The following is a 15,956-nucleotide window of genomic DNA, read 5'->3' as shown; positions in this document are numbered from 1 at the left end:
GGACCAGGTGCTTGTCCATTCTCCGTGTATCTACCGTAGTACTCTCCACCTCTGTCTGATCTCACAATCTTAATTTTCTTTCCACATTGCAATTCTACTTCAACCTTAAAAACTTTAAAGGCATCTAAGGCTTCATCCTTAGAACGAAGTAAGTACAGATACATGTATCGTGAGTAATCATCTATAAAGGTGATAAAGTATTTCGGACTACTTGCATCCATATCCGGACAACAAATATCTGTATGAATAATTTCTAGTAAATTTGAACTCCTCTTAGCACCTCTTTTAGACTTGTTAGTTTGCTTTCCCTTTATGCAATCCACGCAAGTCTCAAAATCAGTAAAATCCAAAGTACTAAGTACTCCTTCACTTACTAATCGCTTAATTCTCTCAATGGAGATATGTCCCAATCTTCGGTGCCATAAAACAGAAGAATCCTCATTCATAACACATCTTTTAAACCCAGCGGAAACATGCATAGAACTATAGGCAGCGTTGTTTTGCAATTTAATAAAGTAAAGACCATCGCATAATTCCCCAAAGCCAATAACCTTGGATTTATTCAATAAAGTAAAACCAGAATCCGTAAAATTAAATGAAAAACCCAAAGGTGCAAGTTGTGAAATAGAAATCAAGTTCTTGCTAAAACTAGGAACATAAAAGGTCTTTTCTAAACATAAAACAAAACCACTGCTTAAAACTAAATTGCACGTCCCAATGGCTTCAACATGTGAACTCATCTTGCTTCCTGAATAGATGTGTTGTTCACTTCCCATCGGTTTCCTTAGATTTTCCATACCCTGCAAGGTATTAGAAACATGGATTGTAGAACCAGAATCAATCCACCATGTGTTATGATTAAAACTAGTCAAATTAGATTCATAACAGACAAAAGCAAACAAGTTACCTTTCTTTTCCAGCCAATCCTTAAACTTTTGACATTCCTTCTTCATGTGTCCCTTCTTTTTACAAAAGAAACATCTGGACTCCTTCTTAATAACTGGCTGAGCAGGAATCTTTCCCTTCTTATTAACTTGGTTCTTCTTATTCTTAAATGAAGTAGTCAAGTTCACCTTCTCCCCTTCTTCAATCAATAGCCTTTCTTCTTCTTGAACACACATAGTCAATAATTCATTAATAGACCATTTGTCCTTATGTGTGTTGTAAGATATTTTAAAAGGAGCATAATGGTGAGGCAAAGTGCATAAAATATAGTGCACTAGGAAAGAATCCGACATGGTAACTTCCAAACCTTTTAGTTGAGCCACAATGTCCCTTATGCGCATGATATGATCACGCACTCCTCTAATTCCAGTGAGCTTTAAGGATGAAAACTGCATTATAAGAGTGCTGGCAAGAGATTTATCAGATGTCGTAAACTGCTCATCAATAGCCTTCAGTAAATCCTTGACATTCTCATACTGATCAACCGAACCCCGAATTCCAGCGGAAATGTTAGTTTTTATGAACGTTACGGAGAGACGATTTGACCTCTCCCATTTTTCATAAAGTTCAATAGCATCTGGAGTGCTGGTCTCAGTAATACCCGGTGGTTCTGGTTTTCTAATAGCATAGTCTATGTCCATCCAGCCTAAATGAAGAAGAACTCTCTCCTTCCAAATCTTATAATTATCTCCTTTCAATTCGGGAATACCACATTTGATATCAGAAAAATTCGCAGATTGAGAAACTGCAAATCCAAAATCATGTTCATTATCATAATTTGAGACTAAAATAAATGTCATGTTTTACCAATGCAAACATGTCTTTTCCAATGAGTTTATTAACATAAAACTTGCCTGTGGGCTAAAGTCTTACTCAATTAAACTCATTATCTTAATGATAAAACTATCAAATTATGTTCCTTTTTCTTAATTCCTGTGGGTAAATTAAGAAATATAATTTAATATTTTATCCTAATTAATCATATAAATATGAAAAAATTCCTGTGGGTAAATTTTATCATATTAAATATAATTATTTACAACTAATGTTTCTCATGTAGCAAAAACTTTATATACAATTTTAATTGATTAAAGATGCTGTGGCTACTCTTTAATTTATTAAAATTATATTACTACCAAAACATTAATATTATATAAATATTTACATAAAATTCATAATATGCAAATATAGTAATAATAATGTATATTTTATTTGCACGTATAACAACAAATATATACATACAAATAATATCTATAAAATATACATAATTATCAACCAAAAACATTTAAACATATATATATATATATATATATATATATATATATATATAACATGATATGTTTGCGTATGATAAACACGTATTATTATAAAACGTGTTTTATATTATATGCTAAATAAAAATAATAATAATATTATTATTATTTAAACATAATTAATCCTCACTTTCATTATAATATTGCAACACACAACAATCAAGAAAAGAATAGGGTTTATAGACTACAGAAACCCTTTTAAACAATATGATCATGTACGCATCCCAATCAAAATAATTGCCTTTTACTGCAATTCTATAGAGGGGAGAGCTGAGAAAATTTCTAAGCCCAGCAATTAAATTGGAGACACGCAGTATGAAAGAATTACAATGCTGTAACAGGTCATGAAATGACCCAAAAACTGAAACGCAGAAACAAGGTTCCTCTTTATATTAAAGAGATGAAGTCCTGAAACGGGAGAGAAAGAAAAAAAACGAACAGACAGAAACTGTTCATCGGCTTTAGACGAATCCTCTTCATCAGGTTTCAGTTTTATTTTTCGCTTTTACCGTTTAAGATTACAAAAATTGTAATCAGGTTTAACGTTAATTTGGGAATTTTGTTTGGATTAAATGAATCAAAATAATAAAACCCATAAATAAATAAATAAAAATCCAAATCAACGAAAATATGCAAGGCAGAGGAATAAACAAAGCTCTGATACCAAATGATAAAAATAGCAGAGTATGAAATTGATCTAAACATGTTATATTAACGTCACAGTAACACATTCAGATCAAAAACAGCGGAAGCAAAAATGAAAGAATAATGTGCGTACCTCCTGCCATTGCAATTTTGTAAATCTAAACACCGACAGCTTTGTTTTCTAAACCTTAACTCACTCAAACTCGATGGTGTGTTTTTTCTGAATAGAGGAGTAGACTTAGTGATCAAAACTGAGAGTAACCCATTCCCTTATATAAAGTCTGGCCATCACAGGTTTCAAAATAGATGGGCTTTACGTTTAAAAATAATAACTGCTCCATAACCTCTATGCAGTTAAAAGGATAAAAAATAATGGCTTAATGGACCACTTTATGTTCCTTAAAAATAGGAACTGAAAATGCTATAATATTTATTTTATATTTAAAATAATGCTAACACTCTAACCTTAAACTCACCTGTTGGCCAATCATTTCATGTTCATTAAGACAAAACATACGTTCTGCATCGGAATGCTTTATGTTTAGAGTTTGCAAAGTGGGGAGATGGTTCTGAATGTCCTCACTTTGAGTATTATTTCGACTAGAGAAATCTTTCAAATCAGCAGTCTCTTTATTTGTTATATCATTAAATTTCATCATGCCTCCAACAAAAGAAACAGGGAATATACCCTCCAATAAGTCACATTCACTGATATGAAGCTTTTTCAAACTTTGGAAGATTGAATTATCATGCTCATCCCCAACAATGCTTTCGTGAGTTACTATATCCTTCAAACTTTTGCAGTCTTCTATGAATAGTTCTTCCAAAGAAGTCAAGGTCTTAGCTATAGATGCTGTAAAAATTGAGCCTAACTTCCCACAACGTTTTATCTCAAGGCTTGCAAGGCTGGACAGAGTTCCTGAAAAGCAAATATAAATTAAAAAAATATTGGTTTCTAGGAACTAAAACCACAATCTAGAGCGTCGAGTTATCGGTTAATAATGATGAAAATAGTCGCACAAGACAGTTTCCTTTAGGTAATTTTAAATTTAACAAACAACTTCCATGCCAATATAATTGTCTTTAATTTTAAATGAGACCAATTTTGCTTGAAGTATATTAACAAGTAGTTGGTTTAAGTAAAATTAGATTAGTAGTGTCTCGAATTTGAACATTACTAATGGAAAATAACATCGCGATGAAACAATATATAATTATTATGCTTAAATTTCTCATATATAATAACAGATTCACAGTGTTTATGTAACTTGTAACGAAATTCAAAAGTCACCATTTTTAACTAAGCAATATTTAGACTTACTAATACACGTTTAAACATATTTAGAAATGAAAAAAGAAAAATATAGCAGGGCTATGCTTCGCAACTGTTATTGTTGGAATTGAAGTGTTATATAAATGTGGATGCTTACCTTCCTCAACGATTTCATCAAGTTCTTCTTTTCTATCCTGCTCTGCTAATGAAACAATATCCCCAATTATTTGATCTAGCATGTCGCATCTTTCTATCTTGAGCACTTTCAATTGACCTAAACATCCAACAATGTTGGCTGGGAATATATGTTTTAATTCTCGACAGTAATATACATTTACTTCCTGAAGTTGAAGTACTTGTAAAGCAGGAAGCTCAATTTGAGTATTATTTCGACTAGAGAAGTCTTTCAAATCAGCAGCCTCTTTATTTGTTATATCATTCAATTCTCCAACAAAAGAAACAGGGAATATACCCTCCAATAACTCACATTCACTGATATGTATCTTCTTCAAACTTTGGAAGATTGAAATATCACTCTGACAATCATGTTCATCCTCAACAATGCTTTCCTCCTGATTTTTGTTGACCCTTTCGTGAGTTACTATATCCTTCAAACTTTTGCACCCTCGTATGTACAATTCTTCCAAAGAAGTCAAGTTCTTAGCTATAGATGCTGTAAAAATTGAGCCTAACTTCCCACAACGTTTTATCTCAAGACTTGTAAGGCTGGATAAAGTTCCTGAAAAGCAATTATAAATTAAAAAAAAAAAAATTAGTTTCTAGGAACTAAAATAATGGCACAACACAGTTTCGTTTGAATAATTTTAATTTTGACAAACAACTTTAAATGAAAATATAATTGTCTATAATTTTAAATGAGACCAATTTTGCTTGTAGTGTATTAACAAGTAATTGATTTAAGTAAACGTAGATCAGTAGTGTCTCGAGTTTGAACCTTACTAACGGAAAATAACATGGCAATGAAACAATATATAAGTTCGAAGCTACATGTGTCACCATTTTTAACTAAGGAATACCATGTAATGTAACTAGGCTATGCTTCACAACTGTTGTTGGAATTGAAGGGCTATAGAAATATGGATGCTTACCTTCCTCTATTAGTTTATCACCGTCTGTTGATGGAACAATATCTCCAATTATTTGATCTAGCTTGTCACAATCTTCTATCTCAACAACTTTCAATTGAGTTAAGCCTCCAACAATGTTGGTTGGGAATATATGTTTTAATTCTCGACAGCTATATATCTTTACATCCTGCAGATTTTGGAAAATTTGTACAGGATGCCCTGTGGTGAATTCATCTTCACCTTCCTCCGTTTTGTCATCATCTGCTACTATATACTTTAGTTCATCACATCTTGATATTTTTAATATTTTCAATTTTACAAAGTTTCGAGCAACCACATATGTGAAGAGAAATGTCAACCGTGGACAATCACTTAAATCAAACTTCTTTAAGTTCTCAAAAAGTCCATTGGCAGGAAGAAAACAAAGCCATATAACTCTTAGATTTCTCATGTTCTCAATTCCAAGCGTATGCAACTTGGAGAAGAGAGTTACCACCTCACTCGAGTGACTACGAGTGTCAATCAAACATTCTAACTCTTCAGAATTATGTATCTCCAACTTTTTCAACTCATTAAAATCTCCTCCTTCAATTTGAAATATATCAGGGATGATATTTTTTGCGCCTCCATGAATATTTCGTACAAATAGATGGTTTGCTCTTTTTGCCAAACCCTTTATTAGCTCATTTGATATGTCAAAATGGTTAAGAAATAAAGTTCTTCGATGAATGAAAATACCTTCATAATCAAAACGGTCAAATTTATGGGACCCTAACACAATTCCATACCTTTGAAGTGTTTCGGGAAAGCTAAACGTCTTAAAGAATTCAATATTGTCCTCACTGTTAGCATCCCATTCTCCATCAATAATGTACAACTCTTCCAAAAACGGGATTCTTTTAATCACTTCAAAATTCTTCACTTTAATGTTACATCCATTCAAGTCTAACAATTTTAGTGTAATCGCAACACCGGTTTGTAATTCAGGAAATGAAGGCAGTAAACAATTACATAACGAGAGACTTTGAAGTTTCTTCAGACCGCTAAAAAATGAGAAGTCGCTCAATTCATAATTCTTAATGCATAGACAACGAAGATTTGTTAATGTTTTGAAAGATATTGTTGACAATCGTGTTTTTCCATCCTCATCGTTTTGAAGAATCAAAACTTTGAGCATTCCCATTCTTTTGAAAATCCCATCAAATTCTTTCATCTTTGTCCCTAAACATAAAAACTCAAGATTGGAGCAATCGAAATCATTTGGAAATTTCGCACACCATAGATACCTTACTGAATTTTGTTCCACTCTAACATCTTTTTCCACTTCACACTTGATAATCTTATTCTCATCTTTTGCTATTATGTGCGCTACATCGCGAACTATATCATACATTTTGACACGTTCATGATCTGCATCCAACAATAAACAACAACTAACAAGCTTAATTTTAGCTGCAATCACTTCACTCCTTGCCTCTTCATATGAGTCAACTTCTCCAACTACACCTAATCCTATTGCACATCTTGTTAAAATTTCAATGTGAATTTCAAAATCTTCAGGAAACACAGAGCACAACAGGAAAAGTGATTTAGCTTCTTTATCATCCAAATTATCATAGCTCAACCGCACGCACTTGTAGGGATCAGTCAAACCTCTTTCAATATTTATTGGCTTAGAATGTCTCAATTTATTCAATGCATCGCTCCATACCGTCTCAGCTTTTCCCTTCAAACTACAAGCAACAGCTGCAATGGCAGCCGGCAATCCTTTACATTCATTGGAAATTAATCTTCCCATTTTCTTTAAGGTATCAGAGGTGGCTTCTGTTATAAGTGCTTTATTTTGGAAAAGAGTCCATGCTTCTTCATCCGTTAAAATTGGCAAGTAAATCTTTCTTTGACAATCCATTAAAGTACAAACTGCTTCTGATCTAGTGGTAATGAGAATCTTGCAGCCTTTATGGTGTTCAGAAGAAGGAATTCCAATACGGCCAAAGTCAAGCTTCTCCCACACATCATCTAGAATTATAAAAATATTTTTCTCTTGAATTAATCTCAAGTACAATCTTTGGGCTCTCTGCATTTCTTCGGTTTCTGGAAATTCAAATTGCAGTGAACTTGCTATTTTTTCTTGAATCCTCCGAACTTCCACGGTACTAGAAACAGGTACAAAAAGAACTTTTTCAAAAAGATGCTCTGCTTCTACGAACTTCCTAATTTCCATTGCTAATGTGGTTTTACCACAACCTCCCATTCCATACAACCCAATCATGGAAACATCTTTATTTTTCACTGCATCCAGTAGTTGCTCAAAAGCAGATTGTCTACTCGCAAAATTCATGCATTTTTCTGAAAGCATATCAAGGGTGTTTGAAGGAAGCGTAGCGATGCGATCAAATGGCACATAATTTTTACCCTCATCAATGAACTTTTCAAGGTCAAAAACTTTATTTGCTAGCTTTTTTCCCATACGATATCGCCAAATCCAATTTGGACAATATCCAAAGCAACACATGTTTTTTGTTCTTGCCTCTTCTAGCAACTGATTCACTTTGCCTATGTTACTGATAGCATCTTGCAGCCACTTGTGAACAACTCCACTAGTCTCTCTAGTTTTTCTCTTGGCATGTTCAACATATTTTTGGACATCATCTCTTGTTACAATCAAATCGCCCTCTTCTTGCTCAAGCTTTTTGACAGAATTGTTAAAGGAGCGAAGATAACGCAATTGATTTAATGCGCCACACACTAAATCTCTTGAAACAGAAGATGCAAAACCCACAAGGCAGTCCATCAATTTGTTCCACCAAATGCAACTTTCTTTAACCTGAACAACAAAGGAGGTATTAGATAAAAAAATTATTTTAAGATCATTTATTATAGGTTCTACTAACTCTCTTTTATTGTAAAAATAAATTCTGAAGTTGTGCATAGTAATTAAATTTAATGCTTTATATTATAAATATTCAATTATTTGATACACTAAAGATAAACAACTTTTTAATAATTTTAGTTTTAAAATATTAGGTGAGATAAGTGTTTTAAAATATGTTTTCTTTTTCATCTCTTTCATGATTTTAACGAAAATATTTAGTTCTTAAATAACATTATGTTTTGAAAAAGTTTTAACCTCCGTCCAACAAAACAATGAATCATATCCAAACGTGTACTTAATGACACACAAGTATGTAAATCAAAATATTTGTTAAGTAAAAAAAAAGTATAGGAGTGAAAAATATATTTGATCAAAATTTGAACTGAAACATGCATTATATACAAAATTAACATTACATTTTTTTTAAGTTTAATTTTGTTGATATTTGTTTATATTTATAGAAACGCTTTTAAATCGTATCAAATTTAGAAAAAAATTGTAAATAGGAAATGAACAAAAATATGTAATTCTGTAAAATGTTAATTGTTATAGAGAATTCTATAAATCAAGTTATTATATGCATGAAGAGATTGGTGACCTCGTGAGTAAGAAGAATTCCACACTTACTTTCATGTCTTCAACGCTTGTTACTTTATTTCCTATCTATAATTTAATTTTCAATTTTTTTCTTTCAAATAGAAAACTTCACTTTAATTCCTTATAGTTTTTTTATTAGAGTATAAAATAATTTTTTCCTCTATTTCGTTCATCAATATTAATTTTCTTTTACTAAGGTGACATTTTTCGCATTTTGTTATATAGAAATAAATTTAATAAATTAGTATGTTAAACTAACAAAATATAATACATATTGAGTTAGATCTATATTTCACTATCATATATAATATGATACCAAAAATATATCATTGCAAGATTACTTAGATCTATTATATTTTCCACTATCAATCCCCTCTGACATTTATGCATTCGATTCGACACTACCTTCTTAACAATATGTACTATAATATTCATTTATAATATTGCTATAAAATGGATGTCAACATCCGTTTCACCTTCAACAACAGATGTTGACATTCGTTTACATATTTTATATTTTAATTTATTATTCTTATTTTAAAAAAAAATCTTCAATAGATGTAGTCACATCAGATGTCACACATCTGTTTAATAAATCCTTCAAAAATATATTAATTATTATTTAAATAATAATACATAAATTAAATTAATAATAGTTATTTTATTAAATACAATAAATTTAATTTATAAATAATTAAGTAATAATTTAAAAAAAAATTAAATAATATTTATATTAATTTCAAATATAATAAATTAAAAACTAAAAAATAAAAAAAAGAAATCTTCAACGGATATGGCCACATGATGTGGCACAATGTTGAATAGATTTTTCAAAAATATTTTAATTATTATTTAAATAATAATACATAAATTAAATTAATAATAATTATTTCATTAAATAAAATAAAATTAATTTATAAATAATTAAGTAATAATTTTTAAAAAATTAAATAATATTTATATATTAATTTAAAATATAATAAATTGAAAAACTAAAAATAACAAAATTCGTCACATCCGTTAACAGATGTGGCACATCTATTTTAATAAATTTTTAAAAAATATGTTAATTATTATTTAAATAATAATACATAAATTAAATTAATAATAATTATTTTATTAAATAAAATAAAATTAATTTATAAATAATTAAGTAATAATTTTAAAAAAATTAAATAATATTTATATATTAGATTAAAATATAATAAATTAAAAAACTAAAAAAGAAAACTTTAACGGATGTCGCCACATCGGTTAACGGATGACACATCCAATTTAATAAATGTTTTTAAAATATTTTAATTATTATTTAAATAATAATACAATAATAAAATTAATAATAATTATTTTATTAAATAAAGTAAAATTAATTTATAAATAATTAAGTGATAATTTTAAAAAAATTAAATAATATTTATATATTAGTTTAAAATATAATAAATTAAAAAACTAAAAACTAAAAAAAAAACTTCAACGGATGTCGTCATATAGGTTAACGGACGTGGCTAATCTGTTTTAATAAATTTTTTAAAAATATTTTAATTATTATTTAAATAATAATACATAAATTAAATTAATAATAATTATTTTATTATATAAAATAAAATTAATTTATAAATAAAATTCATTTATAAATAATTAAGTAATAATTTAAAAAAAATTAAATAATATTTATATATTAATTTAAAATATAATAAATTAAAAAACTAAAAACTAAAAAAAAAGACCTCAACGGATGTGGTACATTCATTAACGGATGTGGCACATCCGTTGAAGAATTGTTTCTTCAACGAATGTCGACATCCGTTAAAGAAAAGAACTGGGGTGTAGGATATTTTAAAATATAAAAAATAAATTTTAAATTCAAAAATAATGTGGTGGTGCAGGGAGAAATGTGGGGTGGTGTAGGGAGTAACCCTCTGACTGAGGACGTTTATAGGTATGTAAAAGTTTCTTTGTCCTACATCCATCAAATTAGAATCTCCGTAAAACTGCACCGAAGAACAATCTCTCAAAGAGAAAAAGGCTCACACTTATTCATCTCTCGTTGAATCTTTAGAACACTAAAGGCTAATTTTTCATGGAGAAAGGTATACATACCCTCATTTAATTAATATAGATGAGAATTATGTAATTTTAAGATCCCATTCTCGTGTTGTATTTAAAAGCCAATAAATTTTATCCTATGTTTTTTTTTATTATTTTGATGAAATAGTTTCTTTTTTTACATGAGAAAAAAATTAAACAAATATATATATGAAAGTGCTAGTGGGTATTATATTTGTTTGAAATTAAATGTAAGATGAATTTGTTAGTCGCCAAAGGAGACAAAGGTTTTATGTTTATGTTGTTCCAAATTAATGATATTTATGTAAATTACTCATGAAATAAAGGATGCTACACTATATGTGTATTAGTTTATATGTATATTGAAATTCATTAATAAAAGACATTTACAGATCACTCAAGGGTTTATTATTTTATTTTATAAGTAATGAATATAATTGTAGACAGTTTTATATGTTCATTTACTTTTACTTATATATCCAAATGCAGTATGTGATTCTAACTAATACATATTTTAATTGTCATTAATATTATAATTAGCATCATAATGTTATGTGTGGTGTGTTATGTATCACTTAAAGGAGAATGCCAATATACGTTAATTGTGGTTTGATTGTTACGAGTAAATTATGTATTTTATTAGTCAATGTTTATGTGAAATTTCATTATGAAGTATCGATTCTAATCTAATGAATTTTCGTGTAACATTTGTGTCAATGTTTAATGGGCATAATTTCTTTTAATTTGGTTAATGGATATTTTAACTTCTTTAAGCACGATCATCTCATTGGTAGTGGAATTTTTTATGATACTTTACGTAAGATGAATTTGAATGGTTTATATTTTGAAGTATGTTAAGTAATTCTTCTATAACCATGCTTTTATGGATGCAAGCTTTGAAAAATAGTCATAGATGCATGCTTTGAAAAATAACCATGTATTTGTTAAACAAGATTTCTAGTAAAGTGATTCTTAACATACCTCTTTAATTGTGAATTGATAGGACAACCAATATAAGACACCCGAACGTTTGGGGTGTCAAACAGAAATTAGGATTTAAACTCTGCAAGAATAGAAACTAGATGTAAAAGTAATCAATAGATCTTCCATTGATTACCCAAAAAGAAAATAATAAAAGGGGTATAAGTTTTGTTGTCTTAATCATAGTAGGAGAATTGTTAAAACTAAAAATGAAAGATTCATTGAAAATGAAGAAGATGGAATTTGATTCCAGGACATGTGGAAATTAAAGAAGTTAGGTTCTTTTTACTTGTATCTTTAGCAACAGTGAGTGTTCACATAATTGTTGTGATAAATGACAACGAAAAAAACCAACACAATGATGAAGTCATGATTATGGTAACATTAAATAGAGGTTTAAGATGAACAAGTGATAAAATAGTTGTTTAGAAAGGAGACAAAAGAGAAAACTTACTACCTCATGCAAATTAACAACAAAATATAAGCTAATTATTATTTTTAAAAAGCAAATCTTAGTATTTTTTTTAACTGTAATTTTATTACATTATCTATGTGAGTTTTGTCCGTATCTAGGTTATATGTGTTATGATTTTACGATTTTCGGATTCCTAAGATACCTTTTTAATTGTGGATTGATAGGACAACCAATATAAGACACCTGAACGTTTGAGGTTGTCAAACAGAAATTAGGATTTAAAATCTGCAAAAGAACATAAACTAGATGTAAGAATAATAAATAGATCTTTCATTGATTACCTAAAAAGAAAATAATCAAAGGGGTATAAGTTTTTGTTCTTAATCATAGTAGGATAATTTTTTATACTAAAAATGCAAGGTTCATTGAAAATAATAAAATCGATGGGAGTTTGATTCCACGAAAAGTTAAAAAATTGACACGGTTGACTCAATATAGAACAATATTAATAATAAATTTCACTAAGAAAATACCTGATGCAAATTAACAACAAAAGAGAAAACTCACTCATGGAAACCTTTTGTAAGTGTGTATGTGCTTACAGAGAAAGGTCAATTACAAAAGGAGGGAAGAGGGGGTAAAACATAACGACCTGGTATAAATTAAAATACATTTAAGCTAATTATCATTTTTAAAAAGCAAATCTTAGTTATAATTTTATTACATTATCTATGTGAATTTTGCCCGTATCTAATTTATGTGTTATGATTTTACGATTTTGGGATGACCTGTTATATATTAATATTGTTAAATTAAAATGATTTTCTCACTTCGACTCGTGTTTGGAAATGGCAATTTAATAGCTTTTTTAAAAGTAAATAAAATAGTCATTTGATGTATCTGATTGAAAATAAATCATGTGATTAGTATGTTAATTCTATATAATGAAAATATTATCACCACAAAAACTTGTAAGAACCAATAAAGTGATTCCTAAGATACCTCTTTAATTGTAGATTGATACAAGACACCTGGACGTTCGGGGTTGTCAAACAGAAATTAGGGTTTAAAATCTGCAAAAGAACATAAACTAGATGTAAGAATAATAAATAGATCTTTCATTGATTACCTAAAAAGAAAATAATCAAACGGGTATAAGTTTTTGTTATTAATCATAGTAGGATAATTTTTGAAACTAAAAATGCAAGGTTCATTGAAAATAATAAAATCGATGGGAGTTTGATTGGAAATTAAAGAAGTTACGTTTTTTTTTCTTACTTGTATCTTTAGCCATAGTGTGAGTGTTCACGTAATTATTGTGAGAAATGACAATGAAAAAAAAAACCATAATTTAAGATGGACAAGTGATATAATCGTTGTTTAAAAATAAGACAAATTTATTTTCGCTCATTCCTAAAAATTACTTGGAACAATTGAAGCATTTTTCTTATTCGTATGTTGTTGAATGTAATATATATATATATATATATATATATATATATATATATATATATATATATATATATATATATATATATATATATATATATATATATATATACTCAACCAGACATGTAGTAATAATGTTAGAATGGTATCAAACTAATCTAAGAATGGAACATTGGAAAAGAAAAAAAAAGTTTTGAGATATTTATAGAAAATGGCAAACTTACTTAAACAAATTTAGTCATCTTGAGGTGAGTTGATAATGGATAATGGAATGTCAAATAAAGATCTTGTTTCTAATATAATACTTTTCATAAAATTCGGAAAAGAAAGTTAAAAAATTGACACGGTTGACTCCATATAGAACAATATTAATAATAAATTTCACTAAAAAAATACCTGATGCAAATTAACAACAAAAGAGAAAACTCACTCATGGAAACCTTTTGTAAGTGTGTATGTGCTTCACAGAAAAAGGTCAATTACAAAAGGAGGGAAGAGGGGTAAAACATAATGACCTTGTATAAATAAAAATACATTTAAGCTAATTATCATTAAAAAAAAAAAAGCAAATCTTAGTATTTTTTTAAACTATAATTTTATTACATTATCTATGTGAATTTTGTCGTATCTAATTTATGTGTTATGATTTTACGATTTTGGGATGACCCATATCTAATATTGTTAAATTAAAATGATTTTCTCACTTCGACTCGTGCTTGGAAATGGCAATTTAATAGCTTTTCTAAAAGTAAATAGAATAGTCAATTTATCTGATTGAAAATAAATCATGAGATTAGTATGTTCATTCTATATAATGAAAATATTATCACCACAAAAACTTGTAAGAACCAATAAAGTGATTCCTAATATACCTCTTTAATTGTAAATTGATACAAGACACCTGGACGTTCGGGGTTGTCAAACAGAAATTAGGGTTTAAAATCTGCAAAAACAGAAGCTTGAGCTAAGAATAATCAATAGATGTTTCATTGGTTAGCAAAAAAGAAAATAATCAAAGGGATATAAGTTCGGTTGTCTTAATCATAGTACGAGAATAAGCTTAGTAAAAAAATTAGAAGATTTAGCCAAATCGATTTAAAATTAGTAAAGAAATTATAAAATACCGTAAAAAAAAGTTTGAGCGAGCATAATTTTTTTATATTTTAACTAAAACACTTTTAAGATAAATGAAATATGTAATACAGTAGAGGGTATAACAATGATGACAGTAGATAATAGGTTATTTTAGTAATATTCATCTCATAAAACATAGAATTTATTAAATTTACATTACCTGCTTGAAGTGAGAGATAGGAGAATTGGTGAGTTAGTGTAGAAAGAGAAAGAGAAAGATAAAGAGAAAGAGATGATGTAGAGCTTCTTCCATTGCAAAGAAAAGGATTAGAATTTCTTGATAGCTCGAGAGAGATATGAAAGTAAGCATTGCTTGAATCACTCCAACACGCAACACAACAGAATAAAACCACACTTTCGAAACACTCTAACAACCATATATACCTTTTTCTTAACATTTCCTTCTTTTCTTTTCCACCAAGATAATGAGTGTTCACAAGTTGTATATTTGGATGTTAGATTTACAACCGCTTAGGAATAATTTAGAAAAGATGTCTAAAACTCTAGTTACCAATATTTTTGGAAAAATATCACATCATAATCAATATTTGTTGTAATTTTTTGACTTTTAAATATAAACGTTTTTTTTAGAACTTGAGGTATTTATAAGAATTGTTGCTTATCTTAATTTTTCTATGAATTACATTTGGACATGATTGGATGAGTTAAACTTGATATAATTTGTTACTTTTAACCATTGTGACGAAATTATTTATATCATAAATTATTTTAATTAAATTAGCCCAACCTATTTTATGTATTGTTATGGTACATCGTTATAATTATATTGGATACTCTAGAAAGTATCAAGGTAATTTTGCAATAATATATGTATATATATATATATAAAGTTGTTTCTAAATGGATAAAATCTTTAATTATGTTGAACGGTTGAAATATTGGTGTATGGTTATATGTAGAAGATATTAAGTTATAAAGTGTTACATATGGTTATAAGCCAATTCATTTTTAACAACTTATTTACTTATTTTTGACAATTAATCAACTTAATTTTATGAAATTATAAACCAATCATTAGATTTGTTATAAGTAAAAGGAATGAACAGTAATTTTTAATTTTAACTTGATGAAGAAAAATTTGGAACTCATAGTTGATGTAAATCAGTTTGCTCCTAGAGTCTCCAATGATGTCATTTTCACTAGAGTTTCCCAA

At 28.4% G+C, this 15,956-nt stretch overlaps 2 protein-coding genes across 4 annotated transcripts in view; both read right to left on the bottom strand.

The window, feature by feature from the left end:
- Positions 1-15,956, bottom strand: part of LOC128194189 (uncharacterized) — a 73,561-nt gene that overhangs the window by 10,096 nt on the left and 47,509 nt on the right. The window lies entirely within an intron of this gene.
- LOC108320773 (disease resistance protein At4g27190-like) lies at positions 5,085-15,033 on the bottom strand. The gene is made up of 5 exons (XM_052869081.1): positions 14,943-15,033; positions 14,521-14,591; positions 13,202-13,272; positions 11,785-11,866; positions 5,085-8,091 (listed from the first exon to the last, which is right to left on the bottom strand). The coding sequence occupies exon 5, from the start codon at positions 8,056-8,058 to the stop codon at positions 5,203-5,205; it is 2,856 nt and encodes a 951-aa protein (XP_052725041.1). The 5' UTR covers positions 8,059-8,091; positions 11,785-11,866; positions 13,202-13,272; positions 14,521-14,591; positions 14,943-15,033; the 3' UTR covers positions 5,085-5,202.

Source organism: Vigna angularis, chromosome 10, assembly GCF_016808095.1.
Source record: "Vigna angularis cultivar LongXiaoDou No.4 chromosome 10, ASM1680809v1, whole genome shotgun sequence".
NCBI lineage: Eukaryota > Viridiplantae > Streptophyta > Magnoliopsida > Fabales > Fabaceae > Vigna > Vigna angularis.
This window is presented reverse-complemented; position numbering and strand designations above follow the sequence as displayed.

Excerpts from the sequence above, each read along its gene's own strand:
- LOC108320773 (XM_052869081.1), bottom strand. The coding sequence starts at position 8,058 with ATGGACTGCCTTGTGGGTTTTGCATCTTCTGTTTCAAGAGATTTAGTG.